Source organism: Python bivittatus, unplaced genomic scaffold (assembly GCF_059951505.1).
Source record: "Python bivittatus isolate LINGU-HERP-01145 unplaced genomic scaffold, Pbiv_v1 ctg000410_np1212, whole genome shotgun sequence".
NCBI lineage: Eukaryota > Metazoa > Chordata > Lepidosauria > Squamata > Pythonidae > Python > Python bivittatus.
The window spans coordinates 3770481-3787230 of NW_028277067.1; the positions used below are offsets into that span (position 1 = coordinate 3770481).

The window sequence follows — 16750 nt, forward strand, 5'->3', positions numbered from 1 at the left end:
TAAAAAGAAGGCTCCTGTCACTTAATTTCTATCTCAATTTCAGTACAAGAAGAATGAAGTGAAACTAACCAATATAAGGTCAACCAATAGGATTATGTTTATTTCCTAATCCTGAAGTTGCACATTCCAGAAAAAGTATTTTAGAGTTTTGACAGGAAAAAACTAATGGAAAAAGTCTAAAATAGACAATTTCTAGAGATTTAAGCAAAATAAAAACAAAATATTTTATAAAAACAAAGGAAGTAATAATTCCATTCTGTTGGGCAGTAAACAGGCTTAGAATATTGTGCTTAGCTCTGGGCATTGCATTATTGAGAAATATTCAGCTGTGAAAAAGAAGTGAAGTTGGTCAGAGAGCTGAAAATTAATCTAGTGAGAGAGAAAAGGAACTAGGCATTTAAGCCTTGAAAAAAGTGTAGGGGATATGACTATTTTTCAAGAGCATAGGAAGTTGGAGCCTGGTTGTATGTAGAAAAATGCTTCCTAATAGTTAGATATTGGAACCAATATCTGAGGAAGGTAGTGGGATCTCCTTTGCTTGATACGTTCAGACAAGGACTGATTGCCTCTGGTATTATCCACCTTCCAAAACAGCTGAAAACAACTTTTCCACAGAGCATTTTGGGATTGATGCCTGGCACTGTATTGGGGGTCTGTTTGCATTGTATTATTTATGATCATGATGTGTTTGAGCCATTTGAGAGTCTATTTATGATTGTGGCAGGGTATAAATTGAATGAATGAATGAATGAATGAATGAATGAATGAATGAATGAATGAATGAATGAATGAACAGTCAGACATCTATTCAGGATGCTTTAATTCAGATTTCTGCACTGATGGTCTAAATGGCCCCTTCCAACTGGTTGGGTCTGACCAAGAAAGGAGTCACATTAGATAAATAAATGAAAATGCCTCCTTATGGTACAATAGCTTTGGCAGGGGGATGGGGAATAAATTCCTTGCTAAGGATCTTTTAAAAATATATTTAAAAAATTAACCAAGTTTAGATGATGTCTCCATGAGCAGACAACTTGCCTCTGAATACTATTGTTGCTGAGGTACAACGTGGGGAAATAACTTGTCCTTCTGATCTTTGAACTTCCTAAGTGACTTGATTTGCCAGTGTAAGCATGCTGGATTAGAGAGGACTCTGCAATGGACTACTCTTGTACTGTACTATTTCACTTGTTAGCAATAATATGGTTTGGTTTAGTGTATTCAGTGAATCTAGCATTAGCGTGGTTTATAGTTTTGCATTTTGTTTGAACTCAACAAAGTGTGATTATTCAATAAACTATAGGTCAGCAAACCATGCTGTTTTGTACTAGCCATTATTTAGTTCACCATGATTTACTGAACACATCACAAATCAGAAGCATGCACTTTTTACTGGCTACACATAAGTAGCATACCAGGACTGGATTCCAGGAAGCAGTGGCAGGATTAGAATACAACTAATTTTCTTTACAATTATGTTTAATTTCACTTGAACTTTGGTTTAAATTTAAGACAGTTAATAAAATTATCTCCATTCTCTTATTTAATAATTTTTCCTGGCTTAAAAAATTAGTTTGCTACTCTTGAGGGCTACAGTTTGTGCATCTTCACAGAAAGATACATAAATCATGGTTTGCAATCTGTAATGACTGGATTATCAGTGATCTGGTCCACCAGGCAAAACTAAATCAGTCTACTTAATGCCTCAACTTAATGTAACAAATTATAGCAGATGCTGAGCTGCATTAGATAAAGCGTTTTGTCATGTCAGGGGGTTAATTTTGTTTTAATGAATGTTTGATTTTTAGTTTGTCCATTTCTGCAAAATATAGAATTCCCTGAGTTTGCTAACTCCCTCTTTCATATGAAAGGTGCCATTTTGGGCTATGTAAGAATCCATACTCACTCTGGTGATACTAATTAAATTAAAGAAATAATTGTTCAAGTGCTCCTAAAACACTGATTTCTTTTTTCTGTCTTATACAGTAACACATAAATCATGCTGCCTGTTCTGATTCCCTTACTTAAATCTGCTTGTCCCTGTGAATGAGACCTGAAATTGCATCCTTGCTGACAGCACCATCTCCTCATTTCATTTAGAGAGACGTGTGATCTTTTTCTGCAGTTGAATAATTTCACACACAGCAAGTAACATCACAAATCTGGAGTGCAAAAGGAGGTATTATTTTTCTTGGAGGAAAAAGGATCCTAAAATGTCAAGTCTCCAATAAGATGACTTATCTAAACACTGGGATTTGTGTTGTGTTTTGTAAAACAAGTCTTGCATCCCCCCAAATCAGAAGGAGTCTAGTTGCATTTTTCTAACACTTTATTTAAAGGCATAAGCTTTCATAAGCTGCAGCTCAGTTCATCAGGTGTATTCTCAGTTCCTTCTTTTTACACAGTGAATAACTGCCCAGGTTTCTCCAAGACAACCTGAATAGCTAGAATAAGAGGCCTATTTATTGTGTACCATGGAGCTCCTACCACAAGGTCCTGAACAATTTCTCATTCTTCTACTCTTGCAATCTGCACAAGGCTCTAAAATGCTTTCAAGATAGAAGTTGCATTGAAAAAAACATAACTGCTATGAGGAAAAACTTCAAATTCACAAAACTTTCCAAGTTTCTGTGCTATGCAAGCTAACAATGGCTTTCTGCTTAACAGCTGCTTAACAGCTGCATTGGTTGCCAGTTTACTTCTGGGTTCAATTCAAGGTGCTGTTTTTGACCTTTAAAGCCCTTCATGGCATGGGGCCAGGTTACTTGAGGGTCCAGCTCCACCTGAAACATCTGCCTGTCCCATAAGGTCTCGCAGAGGAACTATGCTACGGGTCATGTCTGTGAAGGAGTTACATCTGGCCAGGACCTCAGAGATGGGCCTTTTCTGCCCTGGCTCCCGCCCTGTGGAACATCATTCCCCTCCCCCTGAGGTGAGACTGGCCCCATCCCTGACATCCTTCTGGAATTCCCTTAAAACATGGTTGTGTCATCAGGTTTGGTGTGCAGACTCTGACAGGTGAATTAGTGAGATGGTTGTATTGCCTGTAATGATAGCGCGCTCTGCTACTCTGTCATTGGTAACTTTGGTTTTTTAATTATACAATGCTTTTTAATTGTTAGCTTTTTATGATGTGTTTTTTATTGTATGCTGCTCAGAGTCATGTACTGTGAGATGGGTGGCTATATAAATGTGATCAATCAATCAAGAATTAGCATCATTACAGAGAGAAGCCTATTTTCATAAGTGAAGATAATGTTCTCTCACGTCCATCTGAGCTTTTACCTAAACTTGCTTTCTATCCCATATCTATAATGGAGGAATGTATACTATACAGCTAAGAGGCATTCAAGACAAAATTGCAGACTGGATTGAAAAATTATATCAACATTTCTATTTTAAAACTGTCCTGTCAAACTGGACTTAAGCTCTGTGGCCTTACTGCCACAAACAACACCAGGAATTATCTATTCCCAACAACAGTGCTCTCCAGAGACAGGTCAAGTTTTAAAACATTGGTGGACACATTAAAGTAATTAAAATGCCAAAATGTTCCAACTGTATTTCAGTACACTTGCAAAAGTTTCTAAGCAGTTGTATCCATTAAAAACATGTCAGGACTTTGTGAATACAAATGATATGCCTTCCTCATTACTAGAAGCCCCATCTTCAACTACCTACACTTTTTAACTGAGTCGTGAGTTATAATAAGGTTGGATCTGGTTATATTATAGTTCAGGATTTCTCAAATACTGCTGAGCTGAAATGTTTATTCACACTTCTGAGGGAAGTATGTGGAAATTTTGCTCAGGGAATTCCCAACAGGACATTAAGAACTATGTATTATTAATTAGAAAAGAGTAATTGTTGATGGGATGAGAGGATGGGCTATTCTCAAGCTCCTGGTGACAGATAAAGGCTAAAGCGTGGTCTACACACACACAGTGGAATGGATGATACAATGTCAGATGGGGAAATACTGGTTTTGAATGCTCCCCTGATTAAAATATTGTGAATAGAAAGCTAGCATGATAGAAATGTTCTATGCTATTCTTCTCTCTATTGGCCTATCACATTTTTTGAGATGTTGTTCCTTGAATATTTGTGCAATTATTCTGTTTTTCCCTATTCATAATTTTCTGGTGCAAAAGAAAAGATGCAAAAAAATTGGTAGGATTTAAAGTAGAAGATGGAGGCTGTGTGCACACAACATGCTAACCTACCATGTTTAATTGAATCCAATTGCTTGGGTTTGCCACTACACTGAATCCTTAATCCAGCGTGTTTTAGCTCACCACTGCAAAATATGATATAAATTTTATAAGCAAGTTTTGTACAAACTCAGCTAATGTTTTGATCTGCCATAAAATTCTGTCAATGAGGCAGGGCAAGAACATAGAAAAAGCTTTGTCTAGAAGTAGCTTTAATTCATTTTATATTTCAACTTTCTCCATGCAACTTAGATTGTTACTTAAAAGGTAAAAAAAAAATTAAGGGGAAATAGTTATGCAATTAGAGAGGAAACATCTACATTCCTCCTTTTGAATTCTGGAGTGTTTAGTAAGCATAACTACCAATTCAATGTTTCTATACAGAGAATACTTTCCCCTTTCTTGCTGTAAACCAAAGCAATATTTTGGAGAGGGATTCTGTTGTTAGAAGTAAAAATATTAAATTGGGGCCCATGGCCATTATACATACAGCACTGAGAGGGCTAGATAAACCTCTCAAATTAAGCACTGTTTGGGGTTGCATAACATCTTAGTCTAGGATACAACTTTTTGTCTTAGCCTGTTGTGTAAATCAGGTCATAAAGTCATAATTTTTATTTGTTTAATTTATTTATTTAGACACAGCATGCAACATGAACATGGCAATTGGGGCTTTTTTTGGTAACCCAGATCTAATACACTAATAAATCTTATGTTTGACCAAGCATTTTATGGACTCTTTTTAGTTTTCAGGGGGATGCTAAAGGCCTGGTTGAATTTATTAATATTTCTCACATATATATGCCATCTTTTTCTGTAAGAGTTTAAGGAGAGTAAGAACATGTTATTGTGTACCTCATTAGAGATAACACTGATGTTTTTTTCTCTACAATAGTGATTCTCTGAGCTAAGTTTGGCTGAGACAGTGGGACTGGTCCAAAGTCACTCAGGGCTCTTCCTTACACACCCAGCAACACGCTTCCTTTTTGTCCTCCAAATGGGAAGAAAGTGGAAAGCTCCTGTACCGGTAGCAGTCCTTCTCCCACGCTTCGAAAACGTGACCAAGTTGCTGCCTTCGCGCGAGGGCGTGGGGGGCGGAGAATCTGGCTTCTGTGGTGCTCCCCAGCAGGTGTGGAGATAAGGGCAGGGATCATCGGGGGGGGGGACAAAAGTTACTGGCACCAATATCAATCTTGTGAAACGTCTTCTACAAAATTTATGTTGCTACTAGAGCGCGCCTGCCCCCTCCCCCTCCCCCTCCCCCTCCCCAAAAAAACCTTTAGTTGCTAGGCAAAGCTCTCATTTCCCCAGCAGCCACAGCAGAAATGACCGTGGAGAAACGGAGCCCCATGGCTGAAAGGGAAATGATCGGGCAACAAGCCAATTGGAGTCCTTGCAGCTCACTGATTTCCCTCGGCTCCTCCTCCGTGCAACACAAAACGCTTGCAGAGAGAAGGACTTGTTCCATTTGCTGCTGGAAATCACCACTTTCTTGCTGGGTCTTTTATTACCCTGTTTCAGTGGCAGCCTGCCCCCCAGGATGGAGGCTCCAGCGTGAGGACGTGCCAGCCACAACCGGTAAGCAGCCATCTCCGAGCTGAGGCAAAGGGGCTATGAGCACCACAGTTCCAGGGTTTCAGCCTGGATGCTTTTCAACCGTTTTCAAAACTGTTGGGTATACTGCAAAATCGTTAAATATTTTCCTTGCCTTTGAGGAAGTAGGGGCAATATCTTGCCATAATGATTTAAGGGGAAACGAAATGTTGGGACAGGAAGGGAAAATTTATTAACTTATCCTTTATGATGCAATTAATCTCTGTGAGAAAAAGCTGCACAATATTTTCTCGTTCTTGTACTTAAATGAATGGGCTTTAAAGTCCCTACTTTGACGGTGGGGGTCGAGTCATGATTTATTAAGTAGAAATATCACCATCCTTTCTACTAGGATCACCAAGGCGCTGTACGAGACACAGCATAAGAATGCTATTTTTAACAAGAGAAAGATCGACTATCAAACTACCTTTAAAATATCAAGATTCCTCCAAAGCCATTTTGTAGCGTTTCAGTGGACAGCCCGTCTTTTGTCTGCCAATAATAAAATAACTAAAGCACAATGAAGCGCCGGCTACCTTGAGAAACTATGCAGAGTTTAGCTGGGAGGGAACGCGTATCAACTGTTCGCAGGCAACCAGCCCCACCTCAGGAGGGAGGGGGTGACCCCAGACGTCTCCTCCCCCCTTGAGGGAGGAGGGAAAAGAAAGGAAGGGTTCTGGCCTCGCGTGACCCAGTTAAGATGAAGCCTCTGCTCGAATTTCAGACGCGTAGCTAACGAGTACAGGAGGAGGAGGAAGAGACGCCTACGCAGCTCAGAGGAACCCTCCCGCCTCGCGGACGGGTCGTCCACTTTCTGCATTCCTCCACCCTTCTGGGAAGAACCCGGCAGGCCTTCTGCTTGCAGCTGCAGCAACTATAGGACCGGCGTCATGGTGAGGGATTCGTAAGGGGTGCGCGAGACACCGTGCGCGCGCGTGCACTCCCCGGCACGTTCTGAGGGCAATGCAATTAGGCGGCGGGGTTGTTTAATTAATGGCTGATGCGACAAGGTTTTGAGAGCGAACCGGATGGTGCATAACGCTAAAAAGCAAGTCTCATCTTTACATCCAGGTGTCGGCTGGGTGTCCGCTAGAAGGGTTGACAGGGGAAAGGCTGTAGAGCAAGGCTGACGTGGGCTGGGATATAATTGAGATAATGGTGGTTCACCCTTCCCCAAACCAGCACGCTGCGGTTTGTAGATCTAAGCTACTGGAGTCCCGAGGACCACTGGATGGCCGCAAGTTTTGTTAGACCTTTCTGTACCTCATTGCTGCCATTTAACTGCTGTGCAGCCCAGACATGGTAGTCTGTATTATGAGAGTTGTATTCCAACACATCAGGGGGCATCAGGTAAGGTATGTCAGTTGTATGATCACTGGGGTAGAGTCAAGATTTGCTCTCAATAGAATGAGTGGATGGGCAGACAGGTGTCCAAGGGATAGCTTGCTCCATTTTATCTGAGTTTGCACAATATACTGAACTACAAACTAGCCAGCTATGTTTTAGCTTAGCAGGTTGTATGAACCAAGCCTTGGTCCTTCAGTGAATTGTCAGATCCCAGAAAAGTGGAGTGAGTAAATGAATTAATTTGAAAGTGAGTGTGATATAGTAGTAAAAAGGTTAGATTCAGGTTCTGTTCTGTCTTCAGCCAGAGTCTTACTAGACGACTCTAGGCCAGTCACTCTCTCTCAGCCCAACCTACCTTACAGGATTGCTGTAGTGGGGGAAAATAGGAGGAGGGAATGCTATAGGCCACTTTGAGTTCCTGAACAAAAAAGTATCTTTACCTTTACTGTTTAGTGTTTGCATAATATTTCCTAGGTTTCATTGCCATTCACATAATTAAATAGTATAATCTTTGCAACAACCCCGTAAGTCAGGTCAGAATTTTATTTCCCTTCATTGTAAATGGAGGGCTGAAGGTGAGAGTGATTTTAGATTTAATGGTAAATTCAAACCTGTTAATTTTGAATCTGATTTGAGATGATAACAAACGATTACAGATTCAGGCTTTGTGCAATTTGTGAAGAATTATGTAGGGAAGACTATTTGGGGGGGGTGATTATGGATGTTGGGAAGCAGAGAAGGAAGACCAAGTTTTCCTCAGAGTGCAGATGTGATGGTACAGAACTGAAAAGATAAATGATCTGGGCATTACTGATGTGACTATTTGAGACCTTAGCAGAAGAGTACTTGAGAGATTGGGGAAGTTGATTGGACATTACAGGCTGGGGGTGCATTACTGACAGTCTACTCTAGAGAAACTCACAAGGAGAGCAAACACCTGGTTTTACTGTGGCATAGCTCAGGTTGCAAAAGTTTCTGCTGTTTTACAGTTTGTGATACTAGAACTCTGTTAGGCATGGGTGCAGGAAATTTTTCTATTCACAAGAATATTCCCCTTACTCTTCCTTTTACTACTTGAACTCTCTAGTAGATTTCATAGACAACCTTCTCACGAACCTAGTCTTTCTAGTTAATTTACAGTCTCTATATAACGCTGCCTGCCTTGATTTTTCTTGCTTATAAAGCAGCGTGAATCAAAATTCTTAGAGTGAGGCAAGAATTTTGATACATCCTGCTTATATAAGCCTGGTGTTTGCATGGTGTTTCCTGCTTTTTCAGCATTCCAAATTTGTCACAAGTAATGATAATCTCATGGCAGATTTCAAAATGGAGGGATTGGGAATACAAATGTATGGAAATACCCTTGTTTTGCTATTTTTATCTCTTCTTGCATGTATCTTAATTGCAGTTTTATTTTTATATACATTTTATGTTATCAGCTGTAAAAAATGGTATTTGTGTGCCAAAATGTAATTGAGGGTTATGCATACTATGTTTGTCTCAAGGTGCCTGAGTTGCAGAAAATAACTGTCCGGATGAAGAATCCTGAACATGTAAAAAATATAGTTTCAGCACTCAGGAAAGGTGGAGCAGCAAGACTCCAGGTGTGTGATTCTTTTCATAACCTTAGCTTCTTCCCCATCTCTTTTCAGGGTATCTGTTTATTCCAACAAGTTTTACCAGCATAAAAAAGTGGTACCTTCCTCAAAATGTAAATGGGGCCAGGACAAAACTAAATGTAATTTAAAATTAAATACAGTTAATAGGATCACAAGCTTCACATTTAATCATTTCCCTCCATCTCATTAATAATTACAGTTTAACATCAACTGGGGTTTAGTGTTGCATCAGAGCTTTTGGAGGAGTATGTATACCCCTGTTTTAGAGACCTAATTCTTAAATTGCTCTGTCCTGTGGTGCTGTAGGATGCTACCTGAACACAGTATTCCTTGGAAAGTTACCAAGTCTCTCCTTTCCCATTCAATCCAGGTCATTTCTGATTTTGACATGACTCTGACTCGGTTTGGCTTCAATGGGAAGCGCTGTCCTACTTCACACAGTGAGTCTAATTTCTGGCCTTTTCTAATTGTCAGCTCCCTTTAAAAAAAAAACCAAAACCTTGTTCTTCTCCTTGGTGACCTCCCTCCCTCCCTCTCTCTTTCTCCTTGATGTTTTCCCATATTTTTGTGCTCATTCTCATTCTTCTTTACAAGGAGGCTTGTAAAGGCTTCTCTTACTTCCTCCTGGTCCTTAGGCCATGTTTAAGAGAGTTATTGATACACTGTAGTTATGAGTATATTCACACGATGTGCTAATCCCAATCTGGTTGTAATTATAACCAGGCTAATCCAAGGCAAGACAAGTTTTACTGGTTAACCACCATTCTGGATTGCTGAAATAACCTTTTATTTTAGAGATGTGTAAATGTTTCTTTTAAACCATAGTGGCCTTATTGGGGCCAAATTGAGGACAGAATGGGGTAAGACTAAGCCTTCTCTGGGCTATTTTATACCCCCATATTGCACACAACCTCTGGAGTGTGAAAAAAAGTAGCAAAGAGATCCCATGGTCCCTTAACTATTCCAGCCTCCTACCTTCCTGAAAAGGGAAGTTCCCCTTGCTCATCTGAGTTCAGACAATATGTTGAAATACGGTTTAGCTTATGACAAACTACATTTTCAAATTGTGATTAAGGCACTCTTTCTTAACCAGAATATGATTCCTGATTTGTAGCATATACTAGATTTAAACACAAAATGGTTTAATGTTGTTTCAACATAGTCTAAAAATAGTTATGATTTAGAAATTCCATGAATAATAGTGAGTAGAAGACATGATTTCACAAAGTTTGAGAAGCACTGCTATAGGTAAGGAAAATAATAAGCTGTTAGGCAATTTTGCATGTATACACAATTTACACAGATCTAAAGAACTACTCTCTGGAATGCTAGTCTAATCTGTTTTCAACCAGGAAATGTACACAATTTCCATTCTTATTTTCATAGGCTCAAGAACTAGAAACTTGCTTTTTAAATAAAGTTATACAGTAGAGTCTCATTTAACCGACCTTCGCTTATCCAACATTCCGTCTTATCTGACGCCCCTAAAAAAAACACAACACGCATAAATCGGCGATGAGAAAAGTGTGCCGCATGTTTGCGAGCGTGAGTGTACTGTTTCTTGTTGCTCCTGACGGTGCGGCATTGCAATGCAAAAATTGATTGCAACAGGCACAGCGGATCAGTTTTTTTTTTTTTTTTTTTTTTACCGCACTCAATCATTACTGTGCGTTATCCGACATTTTCACTTATCCGACGTTCTGCCGGCCCGTTTATGTCAGATAAGCGAGACTCTACTGTATTTTTAAAAATTCAGTTATATTTTTTAAAATCACTAAATTTTATTTTTATTTATTTAATAAATTTATACGCCACTGATCTTCCCCAGAGGGTGACTCTGGGTGGCTCACAATTTTGTGCCCAATTTGAAATTGTGGTTTTCAAATAGAATAGAATAACAAAATACACACAGCCACCTACACATTGACTGTTTGCATTAATCTTTCAAAACACAGCATGTTCAAAGTAAGTTTAGACTCGACATTACTGTGTATAGAGTTGCTAGAAATCTGCTTGTATCTCTTCAGATATCATAGATAACTGCCGGGTCATCAGCGAAGAAGGCAGAAAAAAGGTATGAACTTCTAGGACTCCTTTAGCAAATATCTGAATTAAAATCCAAACTGATACATTTCATGTCCTTCTGCTATCAGGATCCCTAGGATTAATGTTGTGACCTTTTAGGCCTTTTAAGCAAGAGAAAATACCTTCTGTTGTAAAGTATGAGGCTTTGGAAACTTCAACTATTAAGAAGTCAACCACTAAAAGAGTATATTGTGGGCTGTTTGCTTTCTTTTCATTTCCAAATCAAGTTTGGAAAGTACTAGTCAATTTTTTAAAGCTTCAGTGAGTTTGGGTCGAGGTGACGTGAAGGGGACTGCTGATATTTATGTGAGTCATCATGTAATTTAAAATCAGCTTTGGAGGCCTTGTTTTTGCCTGTTAGTAAAATTTATTAAAGTAGAAAGTGCCAGAGACTGTCTTTTCAGCAGTGGCCAATTTATTGATGTTATCCAATGTTCCATGTAATTACACTGAGCAAGATAACAGCAGAGTATTCTAATGTTAAAACTTCCTATAATTCAGTGCTACTTATCAGCTTTGAAAATCTGTTTTTTCTTTGAACTTAAGTGTTGATTCTGTCCAATATTTCAGCTAAAAGATTTACTCCATCATTACTATCCTATTGAAATTGACCCTTATCGGACTGTGGAGGACAAACTGCCTCTCATGATAGAATGGTGAGTATTATACCAAAGAGGATTGTTCTGTTTGATGTCCCAAAACAGTTGCAGGCTGGAGGCACAATGTTTTGGTTGCTTAGAAGGTGGGTGAGCTTTGTCTTATTTACTGTAATTAGTTCAGCCAACAAGACCTCATGACAATGATGTTTTCCAGGTGGACTAAAGCTCACAACCTCCTGTCCCAGGAAAAGATTCTGAAGAGTGATATTGCCCAAATAGTGAAAGACTCAGATGTTAAACTCAGGTATGGGATTCACATGTTAGGTACAAATTCAGGAAAGAGGTAAATGTCCATTTCAGTTATTTCTTCTTTGTATTAAATGTTCCGAAGTTATGGGAAGGTGGAATTCTGCACATGGAATTAAATATAAAAACTGGCCCAAAGTTTGAAGGTTTACTACTGCACAATTAGTAATGCATATTGCCTGCACGCTCTTTTTCACCAAATGCAAATCTGTTGGTACACAATTGTGTCAACTTGTTTAGGGTCAGCAGCTTTATGGTCACCAGAAACCATAAAGAAGGGAGAAGTAAATGGGGATTGGAATGTTCAGTTACAGAAACAGAAGATCAGGAAACACAGTCATAATAGTATTTGTTGTTTGAAGTGTTTGGACATCTCACATTTATTTCAATAATTCTATTAGTGAACCTGTAATAAAGACCACCTTTATTTTCCTGAGATAAAAGACTGAAGAACTGTGGAAAAATTGGCTCTTCTAATGGCCTTTTCATATGATGTATGGTGGTGGTGCAGAGATAGTTAAATGCATACTTAAATAAAGGTTGAATACAACAAACGTGTCCCAATAGGTACCTTTGTCAAAGATCTGGGAATGATAGTAAGGTTTTCTATCAGCATAAACTCATGTGTCAAGAAAAGGGTTTGCTACCATCTAATGCTTATGTGCATGTGTTCTCAGTTGAGAGAACTTATAAACCATTGTTTAAATCATCCACCAAAAATGTATTTTTAAATAATGGATTTAATTAAAATTATCCACTTGACATTTCATACTAACCAATCACTGGAATTGATTACCATTAAGTACTTCTATGTATTTTAGGATGTTGCATACTATTTAGTTCGTTTAATTTTTAGCTAGCAATCAAAAGCTTTTACTTTTTCCGATCTGCGTATCCTTATCTGTTCCAAGAAACTGATAAGCGAGTGGGCATGTTTAGTGTTTACTATTGATAAGATAAAAAGGATATCTTTTCTGTCACGTCTTGTGTGCTTCAAGAAATGGTTGCCCTTTTGGGCTAATACATCTATTGGAAATGTTGGGACTTTGCTGCTGTCCTTTAAATATAAATGCCCACATTTCACAATTTTAGCCACATGTTACCTTTTTCTTCCTTCTTGCACTTAGAGATGGCTTCAACGTTTTCTTTGACCAGCTGCATGAGAGCAAAGTTCCCCTGTTCATCTTTTCGGCAGGTGTGGGTGATGTGCTAGAGGAGATAATTCATCAGGCTGGTGTATTCCACCCTAACATCCATGTGGTCTCCAATTATATGGACTTTGATGACAGTGTGAGTTGAATCATCTCTCTTTACCCACCTCATCAACTCTGGCACAGAAGCATGCCAAGGATTCTGCCATTCTGCCCTGATGAGAGCGTCTTCAAAATATTTCCTGCTTTCTTTGGAATCAGGGAAGGTGTTAAGGCGGCAATAAATAAACTTCCAGGCTTTGCCACAATGTACAGAATTTTGGATACTGCAGTTAGAATGAATATCTTAGGGACTTGGAACTAGTTTTCTTAGAAGTGGTAAAAACCTGGGCTGGGCTGAGCTGTATGGTTTGTGATTTGTGGTAGAGGCCATGACTGAACGCTTGTCCTAAAAACCATTCTGTGTAGAAAAGCAGATGATATGGAGAGGATTAGGTGCATTCCTTCTTTCCACATTTTTTTTCTGTGTGAGAAGTTTGTGTATAAAATAGCATTTGCCCATATGACTGCTCACCTGCAGTCTGAAGCATCTTGGCCTTACCAGGGTTTATTTATTTTATTTCTTCATGGAGAACTAGGACATAGAAATAGAAATGTATACAGTTTGGAAATATTTAAATATTCAATCTTTGTTATCCTAAGCAGAACATTTATGTATCTACAAGAAGTACATTACACTCTTTAACAAGTACAATATCCTTGAAGTTGTTCAGACTAAGTTTAGTAGAGCCATTCCTGCAGTCCCAAAATGTATTAAGAATGCCATTTTACATTTAGAGATTGGTTTAATTTCTGTGAAGGCTAGAGCTTGGTTTTTACTCAACTTTTGGTTAAAATTAATTCTCTTCCCTATAGGTCTCGCCCCTTTGGTCCTTAGGGCCTGCTTTAAATCAACATGGCTTCTACTGATAAAATCCATTTATTGGGCTTTTCAATGGAGAGCCTCTACTCCTTAGGCTTTGAAAATGCCAGATGTGCCCTCAAGCATGGACTAGATCTTGGGCATGGACCTTCAGTCTAATCTAAGCCTAGTGTCTAGTCCTGTGATTTGAGAGATTCTTCCAAAAAGGTTTGCACCAGCCTCCTATTTATCACCTGTTATAATATCAAAATTTCATAGGGCTTTTACCTTAGCCAGGCTAGGCGCACTGCCCTTGTCAGTCCTCTAAGAATACTCCAATGCACCAGCGCCTGTGCCCATGTGGGGATGGCTCAGTAGAGTCTTTGAACCATATGCTCCTTTGTTGTTCCCTTTTTGGGGAATCCAGGATGACTCATCCATCCCATCCTGAAGACGGATTTTCAGGCAAAGAGCACAACTTTTGTTTGTCACTCCTCTTATCTGATAAGAACCCAAGTATATCTTCCCAGATTGTCCAGTTTTGTGCCTCTATATGTACTGTTCGTTTTATTTATAGTTGAAGGTTCTGACTTATCTACTTACTGGTATTTTAGGTTATTTTATTCTATTATTGCACTTTTATCCATGTACTTTTATATTCTATATTTCACTCTTATTTCTTGTTAATACATCTTATATCTAGACATACTTGTCAACTGATATATGTATATTTATATTCACTCACTTTTCAGGTTTTATATTGTTTTCTGGCTTTATGGCTATAATAAAGTTATTGATTTGAAGAAGTATATTAAGCTGTCAGCTACAGTTAAAATGTGCTTACACCTACTGATACCATTCGGTTTTAACTTGCTTAATAACATGGAAGGAAATATTTTATGTAGTTTCTGAAATGCATTTGTAGTTTGTATTAATTTGTAAATTAACTTAAAAAATTGGGGACCATGGTTCAAGTCCATTTATAAAACCGAAATGACAGTGGCCTATCTTGTAGGTGTGTATGTTCACACAACACATGTTCAGCTGCATTTTGCTGTTTCTGTGCTATAAACCCATTACGTTGCCTTTGTAGGGTGTTTTGCAAGGTTTTAAAGATCCCCTCATCCACATCTATAACAAGAACAACACAGTCCTGAAGAACTCAGAGTATTTCCAGCAACTCTGCACAAGAACAAACATCTTACTGCTTGGAGATTCCATGGGTGACCTCACTATGGCAGATGGCGTTGCTGACATGGAGAATATCCTCCGGATTGGCTTCCTGAACGACAGGGTAAGTTGAGAGTACCGAGATGGCTGAAAGTGATGGTGAGACCCTAACTGGAAGCAAAGTAAGGCAGCTATTTCAGGTAGCAGAGTTTGGATGCCATCCAAGATGGTTGGCTTGGGGGAGGCATAGCAAGTTGCAGTGGTCCCTAGAAAATAAGAGCCATGGTATCTTGCCTTGTGTTCTTAGTGTTGCTTCTGCCTTCTTGTTGTCCTTTCCAGCCTTCCACATAGATAGGTTTTGCCAAAAGGGCAATAAAAATCAGATAAATAAAGTGAGAGAGGAACAGCATCACATCTCTAGGCCACTAAGCTCTAATGTTATCTATTGGTTGATGGTAAGACCTGACCTGACTCATTTTGTTAGCAGCAGTTTGATCGGTAGAAATTAGCAGGAGAAATAACTAGATATGTTTATTATCCAGTTGTGGATTTTGAATATTAGAACTACCGGAATGATAATGTCAGCCAGCTTTTATGTTCTCCAGAACTCTTCATCAGGCAAGATGTTACCAAAGAAAGGGGGGATGTGAAAGAAGCAAGGTAGTTAAAAAAATAGGCTACATATTACAGCCATGAGGTATTTCTTCCAATTCGATCTTGAGGTGGGATTTATAGCCTGAATTTGTTTGTCTGTATTGGGTTTCTTGTGGCATTCCAGACAGTGTTCCACCACAGTACTAGTATTTATAGGAACCACAAAATACAGGTTTAATGAGATTAGTTCTGTAATTGCTATTTATACTTTCTTTCATGCAGGTGGAAGAACAGCGGGAGAAATATATTGAGGCTTATGATATTGTGCTGGAGAAAGATGAAACATTGGATGTAGTAAATGGTATTTTACACTTCATCCTGGCCCAAACTCAAGATGCATACTCCCCTAGCTCTTGATGACTAGTTGCCTTTTGGAAAATTTCCCTCATTGTTTTTTGACATTCCCACAATCATAGAATTAATTAGGGCCCGGCTAGCATTAATCTTATTCTTATATCTACTATATTCCTAATTAAAAAGCCATCATAATTGTACAAAGATATATACTAATTTTGTAGTCAATTTTCTCTTGGCCAAAATGCAACAGAATCAGGACTTAGTTTGACTATTGAAACATTAGAACAATATGGTGGTGATATTATGGATTAGACTTGTCTATTGTCACTCCCCTTCTCTTAAAATAGAAAGATAAGCTAGTGGGGATAATGTGGTGCAGCCTACTTTTAAGCTACATTACAATTATTGAAATAACCCTGCTGTGGGAAACCAATTTTGTATTATTGGTGATGCTGCTTTATGCAGAAGAAGCTGACTTGTGGAATGTTGGGTCGAAGGGCTTTCCCGGGTGAATAGCTTTGTTGGAATCCTATACGTTTGGGCATGTTCTAAATTGGCTGTGTGGATGAAGTTAAGTAGCAGGTGTAATATAAACTGCCTTTAAGAGTAAGAATGCATACTGGCCCCAGTAGCTCTTGAGCTTTTTTCAATTACAGTTAACGTGTAACAAATAAGCTTAACCCTGATAATTAAAAAGTGTGTATAACATGAGTCTTTGCTTGAATTGTATGCAAACTATTGGATTTCTGATGCTCTGTATTTTGGTTTTGTGAAACATGTTTTCCAAAATGTTTTTGAACCACAAATGGCCCAGATC

The 16750-nt window shown here is 38.8% G+C and overlaps 1 protein-coding gene across 1 annotated transcript; it reads left to right on the forward strand.

The window, feature by feature from the left end:
* The first annotated feature begins 5110 nt into the window (after positions 1-5110).
* On the forward strand, positions 5111-16698 carry NT5C3B (5'-nucleotidase, cytosolic IIIB). The gene is made up of 10 exons (XM_025164857.2): positions 5111-5789; positions 6529-6697; positions 8657-8755; positions 9141-9210; positions 10798-10844; positions 11426-11511; positions 11669-11758; positions 12888-13050; positions 14906-15106; positions 15859-16698. Exons 2-10 carry the CDS (start codon positions 6695-6697, stop codon positions 15991-15993), a joined length of 894 nt encoding a protein of 297 aa, XP_025020625.1. The 5' UTR covers positions 5111-5789; positions 6529-6694; the 3' UTR covers positions 15994-16698.
* Positions 16699-16750: the final 52 nt, after the last annotated feature.